The sequence below is a fragment of the Anthonomus grandis genome, chromosome 10, assembly GCF_022605725.1.
Source record: "Anthonomus grandis grandis chromosome 10, icAntGran1.3, whole genome shotgun sequence".
NCBI lineage: Eukaryota > Metazoa > Arthropoda > Insecta > Coleoptera > Curculionidae > Anthonomus > Anthonomus grandis.
Genome location: NC_065555.1, coordinates 1,222,880 through 1,231,964, shown reverse-complemented (window position 1 = coordinate 1,231,964; position 9,085 = coordinate 1,222,880). Strand labels below are relative to the sequence as shown.

Below are 9,085 nucleotides of genomic sequence, written 5' to 3'. Positions count from 1 at the left end.
GCATGCGGCCACATTTGCGCCTTATAGAGGTGGAATTTCTATTGAAATGATAAGACAAAGGGCTGGTTGGACTCAAAAATCCGAGATGTTTGCTAGGTTTTATAACCGCCCCCTTTGTAATGATGTTACGGCCTTTGCCAAAAGTATTATAGGTTTAACTTAATTCAGTCGTTACCTTATAATGATAATAATAATTATAGGTTAAGATGACTTTATCATTTAATTTTGTTTTTTGTATATTATACATATAGTATTATTAAAATATAGTATATATTATTTAGATTGGCAATTATAAAACATAATGTTAACAATTTCTATCATATTAAAGGATAGTTGTTGAAATGTTTTCTTTCTTTCTCGGATTATACATTGAGAATGAATGTCGTGTCTTAATCCCAAATCGGCTTACTTTAAACATCTACAAGTGGTTATTTTGTAATTCTTCGAACGGCAATACTCATATAATATAGTTCAATTTTCCTTAAGGTAAGTCAATTGACCAGTTTATTCTTCAGGTCGTATAAAAGAACGCATTATATGTCTGTTAACTTTTCTTGATTTATTTTGATATTGCAAAGAAAATGAATGTTATTCTATCCCAGTTAAGTTCGCACTACACCTTTATAGATTATATGTAGACATTGGCAGTGGATTGTATGATTCACACGTGATCCAAAGTTGTCAAATTTATTTCTTCGTTCTTTTCAATAATAACTAAACAAGTGGGAATTCATGTCACTGGTTCTTAACACAACAACAAAAAAAAAACTTTGGCAACTATACATATAAAATAACTGTATTTCGGCAAATAATTAATGATACAAAAATAAATTTTATCCTAAAAATATTAAAATGAACATTTTTTAAACACTTAAATAAAAAAGAAACTACGTTTAACGTAATAACCGAGTAAATCAGTAAAAAAAAAACTTAACATTACAAAACACCAAAAAAAAAACCTGAAATATAAGCGTTTAAGTATAAGGTACATTTGGTAACTAAAAAACATAAATTAAGCCACACTTAATCATAATCCTGTGATTGGGACTTGCCCTGCATGGCCTTCACGGTGGTTTTCTTGGGCAACAAAACGTCTTGGATGTTCGGCAACACGCCCCCTTGGGCTATCGTTACGTTGGCAAAGAGCATGTTTAATTCCTCGTCGTTCCTTACTGCCAGTTCGATGTGCCTGGAATGAAGTTTTTATTTAGATTCCTATAATATCAAATGTAGGAAGTGTATCAGGGTAAGTTTTAGTGGCAGTATGGGACTAAGGAGTCTACACTTTAGGCATACATTTTTAGAATGAACTAAAATAGATTTTAAAAAAATTAAGAGAAGGCACTGGATGTTGCAACTTCTTGAAGTGAGAGGAAGGAAAAAAATGCAAACCATTAATATTGATCTCATAAGCTTTATAATAAAGTCAAAAAGACAGAATGATCCGAGAATCAGCACATTATAAATGATGTGTATGGAATTGCGGAGGTTTGGAGAAAATACTGCCAAACACTGACTGCATTTTTTATCTGGATGCTTTTCTGTTATAATAAGTGCACAATAAAAATAAACAGCACACATTCCGACAATTTCTCTCAAACTCTATTTAATATCTATAGCGATCACATTAGGCAAAAGGTACTAAAGATCGATTGAGGGGTGAAATATCAGGTCGAGGTCAGAAAATCAGTAACCCGAGTTAGTTATTATATGCCAATGACACATTGATCATCTCTTTAAGATGTAACATGGGCCAAAGAAGCAAAAGAAATATGTGCTAAAACTTAATAGGAGCAAGAGAAAAAGCATGATAATTGAGGGTTTTAAATTAGTAAATAGTTTCATATACCCCAGGGTCTCTTATAAGAACTTGATCAGTTGCGACCAGTCGAAATTTTAACTGGTGGAAAGTTTTTTAAAATACAATTTAAGTCGAAAATTCATTGAAGATTATTGAGCAGTTGCTTCAGCAACGATACTCCCCAGTAGCAGTTTTTGGGGTATTATCCGCTCTAATTGTTTTTCTCCATATTAAATTAAATATTTTCTGCAAAAACGTTGTTTTTCATCAACGCAATCCTTACCACCCCCCACCCACCCCGAAAATTTTTTCAGTAAAAAATTCTTTTGAAAAATCACCGTTTTTCGTTTATAAAATCCAAACTAATAGCACTGTTTTTGTATTAAATATTTATAAGTATACAATTATATAAAATTTAAATGAACAAACTACGTTATTAGTATATTAACGATGAAACCATAATTATTGTTAGTGATACATATTATTTTGAAAAATAATGATTTTCGACAACAATTTCTTACTGGTAAATTGTGTGGGGTGGGTGGGGGGGCTAAGGGTAGGCTTAATGAAAAACGGTTGCCTTGCAGAAAATAATTGCCTAAGAAAAAAATACTTATATAAATAACTAAACTGACTTAAATAGACAAGTGAATAAATTAAAAAAAAAAAATCAGTTTTTTTTGGTTCTAGACAACTTCCATTATCTAGGCTTCAAAATACAATTTTAAAATTAAAACTATTGGTATATTTAACAACCGTATACGGTCAAGATATATTTATTAAACTGTTGAATAAACGTATAACAGATACGATTCTGTTTATACGAGAGAAAATTTCGGAATTTAAAAAATGTAGACTCGATCACTACATCTCATATATCCCTTACGCTACCCGATGTCACAATTGTGACTTCCTTATTTACTAGTGTTATAAGGATCAAAAAATGTTTAATCTGGGTAGAGAACCGTGCGACATGATTGTGAATAGTGCATTTTATAGATGTGCACGCGCAAATCGTTTATTTTGCCGGGAGTGCATTCTTGTCATAACCTGAAAAGTTTCAGATTATTTTCAACAATGGCTCGTGCAGGTAAGTTATTATTTATTTATACAATTTAGGGGAAAAAAGGAGTGCTTAATAACCTTCAATTAAGTGTATTGTTTTTAGAGATTGAAAATATCTTTAAAATTGTTGATTCCAAGAATGGTTTTGTTATGTATATCACAATTGTGAGCCACGGGAGTTAACGTGGTTTGGTTTTAATTAAGTTGGATACAATTAATTCTTTGTTACAGGAAGAAGTAAGGAAATTATTGATTTCGACCATCTAAGGGATGACGAGGAGGCATTGTTCCAACTTCTAGACGAAGTTGGGTCGGATTTAGAGAAGATGAGTTTGAAATTCACGAAAAGATCCCAATTGTAGCACCAAATGAAGCTGATAGCTCTTCAGATTCAGAAGATGATTTAGCCCTCATACATTTCCAGACTCTCCAGTGGAAGCATGGAAACTTTAGAAGCAAAGATTTTCCTGTAAAAGAGGACTATACTCCATCCATCGTAAAAACTCCAAACGAATATTTTGCTAAATATTTGGATGCAGCCGCAAATTTCATTTCCCAGTATTTCTTGCAACAAAATGCAAAAGAAAACAACTTTACCTCTCAAGAAATAAAGAAATTTTTCGGAATGAATGCTTTGATGGGATGTATTCATTTTCCAAGGATACATATGTATTGGAATGGAAAATATAAGTTCCCATTAATTCATGTCGTTGACAATCTTAGCGTATCAGAAGAGGAACAAAAAAAGAATAGATTGTGGAGAAATACAGCCGGTAATTGATTTGGTTCGCAATAGATGTAAAGCCATTGAAAGAAAAGAAAAGACAGCTTTTTCTATTGACGAACAAATGATTCCTTTTTTGGGAAGATGTCCAGTTCGACAATTTCTTAAAAATAAACCAAGACCAGTGGGACTGAAGAATTTCGTTCTTACGACATCCGACGGACTGGTATTGGATTTTGAAATCTACCAGGGCAATACTACCCCACTAAAAGATAGGGATTTAGGCTTGGGACCCTGAATAATATTGCGTCTAGCAGAAACATTACCTCAAAATAGTTTTTTGACAGATACTTTTCAACTATTGCTTTGATGAATAAATTGACGAGTTTGAATATAGATGCAATTACTGCTACAATTATGTCCAACAGAGTGAAAGGGTTTGATTTTAAAAAAGACAGTTTAATAAATAGGGGAGTCAGAAGAAGTTGTTAGAACCGATAATAAACTTTGCGTTGCAAAGTGGAAAGATAAAAAATCTGTTTTAATGATATCCACAGCTTTTGGAAGACAGCCGGAAACTGAGGTGCAAAGATGGAATAAAACAGAAAAAAAAACGTTCAGGCATAGCATGCCCAGCTGTTGTTAAATCATACAACGAAAACATGGGTGGTGTAGATGTTTGCGACCAAATGATGGAATACTATCGATCTTTCTTTCGAACCCGGAAATGGACTCTTAAAGCCATCCTACATTTGTTCGACTTAGCAATAGTAAACAGCTAGATGGAGTATCGAAGGGATTGTTATAGTCAAAATCTTCGAAGCAAAGATATTATGGATTTTTTGGAATTTAGACTTAATCTTGGGGAATATCTGATTGCCGGTACTGAGAAGCGTGTATTGGAGGAAACAGGATGCCAAGAAAATATAGAGGAAGAGACTAGCGTTAAAGGAAATGAAATAAAAAAAGATAAGAATGCCTTCCAGTTAGCCCTGTGCAGACAAATGCTTTGATGGTTTTGAACACTGACCAAAGAATGAAGAATTGAGGAACCCAGTTAAATGCAGGTTAGAAGGGTGCAAACGTCGGTCCAGAATGCGTTGCCTAAAATGTAATGTTTTTCTTTGTTTAACCAAAGATAAAATCTGTTTTATTTCATTCCATACAAAGTAATAAATTTTGTTTCACAATTGTGCTTTTCTAATGTTGGCTCCCTAGACACACACTTGTGTACTCCCTAAATCTCTCCCTCAACCCTTTCGAATATTTTTTAAAATAATTTTCCGTACCTTTTGACCCAACTTTATCGGCGTAAAATAAATATAAACCCCAAACTCAATTTTTTTTTATCTCGGTACTGTAAGGGATAAGTATGGTAAAATTATTTCGATATCACATGTAAAGAAATCTAGAAAATAGTACGAAATACATTAACGTGTATGAAACAGTAATTATACCAAATAACTGAAAAAAATAAATCCTTTATGGACGGCATTGGTAAAAATTAATTTTTTTCTTTGTACGTTGACAAATGCCCCCTGATGCATAAAATGCATTAAACGCATTTTATGAACGTCTTTGAATAGTATCCAATATACCATACTTTAAAACTTTTATAAAATAGCCCTCCTCTCTTTAGGCCTGGTACTAACCCTCCCAATCTTAGATACATAAATTATTTTGTACTTAAACTACATAACTTGTTGCCAAGTACTTAATGTTATAAATGGTAATTCAATAAATAAATTTAAAAAAATTAAATTGTTGTCACTTATAAATTCGAAAGGTTTTTCAGCTGACATTTGATCACCGATAATAGTATAAGTTACTTAAGATTTTGTATTTTCTGTTTACATGATGTAATACATATGAATAATTTTTTAATTACCTATACGTACATTTCCACTCTAATGTTTGTAATGCCGATATTTGAAAAACAGTGACAAGATTTGATTCTGCACATACAGATGTTTCATATATAGGTGCTTGATTGTATAATATTTTTTTCTACAAAGAATCCTTATAATTTTCAAAATTATTAAATAGGGTCATTTGTCATTATATACTTGTAAATAAATAAATAGCTTAATATCAAGAATGTGTTCCTTACGGGTCATTTTACTAAGGGATTAAAGAAAAAGGGTTTGGCAGGTGATACACTGAAACTCATAAGTTTGTACAATCAACATCGAATGGGTCGATTGTTTGAGAAGTTTAGTTTTAATAATTCATCCAATGTCCTGAAAATATGAGACTTATAAGGTGCTAAGAAGAAGCTAGCAATTAAGCATGAATGAAGAAGCTAGCAAATAACCAGCTATGAATTTTTTTCATAATCCAATTATGCAATTTCCAGTCAGATAGGTCAAAGAATTTCTAGAAGGTAGGGGGCAGCATTTGTTTCAAGGTTGTTGTACGAACATATGGGGCATTAAAATGACAGTTTTCTTTCACAATTTTGTTAAAGACTTTAATGACTTCGAAGTGTACATCAAAAGAGAAACATACATCATAGTATTCTGTTTTACTTGCATTACTTGTCATACCTTGGCATGACAATTTATACCTGAGATATTTAATAAACTTCTGTTGCGCCATCTCTAGATGGTTTGCATGTGCCTTATGATAATATGGCACTAAATAATGTTTGAGGACTAATATAGATCTGACCAGAGATGTTTTTCAATAAACAACATTAAAATCTGAGGTATAATAAGTTATACTTCTTTGTCAAAATATTTTTCTAAAACTGCTTTTAGTAAATTATGCATTATTTTTTTAAATTTAGGGTCTAGTTGACCAGACACTGTATTTTTGTGTACATATAATGGATCTTGTATGTGTACTGAGGAATAAAAGAGTTTGGTAGAAGTTTAAATGTTACTCGAGAAAAAATTAGCTTATTGCAATATTAGAGCAATAAATTCACAAGTTCTTGTAATGCAAAAACTAGTAAATATCAAAAGGGTGACTTAATTGAGAACATTATTCACCAAGAAAAAGCTAGTTATTAAGGAACAAGTTGCTTAATTGGAGTACCTACATTCACAAACTGCATCCTGATTATGACCAAGAACTATATATGTAATGCCTCATTTTAAAAAGAAAGAATCAAGGTAACAGTGTAACCATTAAAAATTAGGAAAAAATAATTTTTATAGTCAGGCTCATAACATACATCAGAAGTAACAAAACTGAACTTTTTTTCACTGTATTTCTCTGGCACTTTAACCTATTCATTAGTGTAAAGCAATTAGAATATTAATTAATTTTAATATTCCAACTTCCTCGACTAAAAAAGAAGTGCCAAAGATTTTAATCTGAACCCATTAAAATTATTAGATAATTCAAAAGTGTACTTACCTAGGTGTGATTCTGGACTTCTTGTTGTCCCTTGCGGCATTACCGGCAAGCTCCAGAATTTCTGCTGATAAATATTCCAGAGCTGCTGCCAGGTATACGCTAGCTCCTGTTCCGATTCTGTGGCTATATCGTCCTGAAAATCAATTAGACATTTTTTAATTGAGAACACTGTTGGGGGGGCCTTAAAGGAAACAGATAGGTAGGTACCTTTTTTCAGTGATTTGTGGACTTTAATTACCGAAAAAGTGATGCCGGCCCTTTTACTTCTGGAGACCCTGGGGCTTCTCACATCATTGAGTTTTCCTGCCTTTCCACGTACCATTTTTACGAGTAAGTACGTCTATTCGAGCGTAATTCAGTTATAAATCTGGGAAAAGAACCGACGCTAACCGAAATAATGGCGGGAATTGGCGGGAAATATAGTATCTATCGTTTTTTTTTGAGAGAAAAAAAAAACAAGGATGGGCATATATAGCAGTGGTGCACCAGAGTGAAATGACCATATCATCGACCACGTTATGTCAAGTATTTGAGTTTTGGTGGGAACAGCTGACAGGATTGACACTTCGGTGACAGTTGGGCAAGCAGTGTTGCCGTTTAGTCTGTGTAACTTGTGATTATTGGACCGGACAACGAAAATATGCTTCAAATTCCTTAATAACTTTTTCAGTATTGCATGGAGTTTGATAATTTTTGGCCGAGTTTTAGGCCGTTTTATTGTCATATCGAAACTACGAAAATTTCCAACTGATTTGTTGTTATACAGGGGTTAATAAAAAATTAATAATATTAAGTTAGTAATTTTTTCTCTAAACTCCCTAACTAACACCCTGTGGGAAAAATTCATAACGGAATAATGATTCTTTTTATTACATTTTCAAGCCTCATCTTTTTTTAGCAACTTGTTTGTCGATTCATTCCGATATCTGTATTTTTAGTAAGAATTCGTCGACCATCTTGGGTGGCAGACTATTAATTAAAGTAATTAATTAATTAGTGTCCTTTACTTTTCATTGAATTAAAGTCGAGGCATATTTATTAACTTCGTGGTGATGGCTGACAGCCGTGTCGGTAACCTGTCATATTAATTTAACTGACTTTGACACTTGGCGCCACCTAGCACCGGAAGCGGTACTACATAGTGAATAATTGTATAGTAATCTATTCGAATGAAGCGCCTCATATAATTTCGATCGAAATGTTCGTTTGATCGATAAATTATATAGCGAGCTGCCAGACATTAATATTTTATTTTATTGTATGATTCTAGGTAAATATTTTGTAATAGATTCTAATTTTAAAATGTTTATCCGATATTCGATATTCTGGCACGTTACTATCGATAGTAGAACATCGCACATCCCTAGCCTGTCACATGCGAATCTTCGACCAATGTTAACCGGTTGAGGTTATGTTATCAGGCATATTAAATACGCCCAAAAACTACATTAGAAAAAATAAATAAAATACCTGATAAACAAATAAATCGATAAAAAAGCGAAATCAATCGAGAAAAAAAATGAAAAAAGGTCCAGGTCTAGCTATATCGGTCGGGCTGACGAGGGGTGTCCACTCCCGGGCGCGATCCCACTACTGCACGACGCGGGGACTTTTGGCTGCTGGGTTTCCCCCCTGGCCCGGTCCGCCCCTCCTTGGCCAACCTGGTCGCCCCGGGCTCCCCCGGGACGCCCATATTGACGCAGGGCTTAGTGCGGACGCCCAGTCGACGCGGGCGGCCCCCCACCAGGACTCCCGACCTCAAACCATCCGCTGAACCCGACCTCCAAGTAGCTGGATTACAGGAGACGCCACGCTCCCGGTCGAATATCAAACGGCATATTCGGGATACCGTTGATACAAGGTGACCTCGATTTTTACTAGATCAGAATGATGGTATTCCTAATGGTTATTGATAAAGAAGAGGTTAATTTGCCAAAGAAATTTCATAACATATACAAGGAAAATAAATTCCATATATTGCATTCTCTAATATTAGAAAAAAAAATGGTTCATCTGTTAATCAATGAATTCCTGTTTTGGTGATTTTGGGTCGGTTCCGAGCACTCTAATAATGAATTGACAATGGTTATTTTGCTGCCTCTGTTATTTGACTCGCCACATCTTGGCCCAGA

General features: G+C 33.8%; 1 protein-coding gene across 1 annotated transcript; it reads right to left on the bottom strand.

Moving 5' to 3' along the window:
- Positions 1-780: 780 nt before the first annotated feature.
- LOC126741521 (histone H2A, sperm-like) lies at positions 781-7,374 on the bottom strand. The gene is made up of 3 exons (XM_050447954.1): positions 7,161-7,374; positions 6,954-7,086; positions 781-1,189 (listed from the first exon to the last, which is right to left on the bottom strand). The coding sequence occupies exons 1-3, from the start codon at positions 7,273-7,275 to the stop codon at positions 1,024-1,026; spliced, it is 414 nt and encodes a 137-aa protein (XP_050303911.1). The 5' UTR covers positions 7,276-7,374; the 3' UTR covers positions 781-1,023.
- Positions 7,375-9,085: the final 1,711 nt, after the last annotated feature.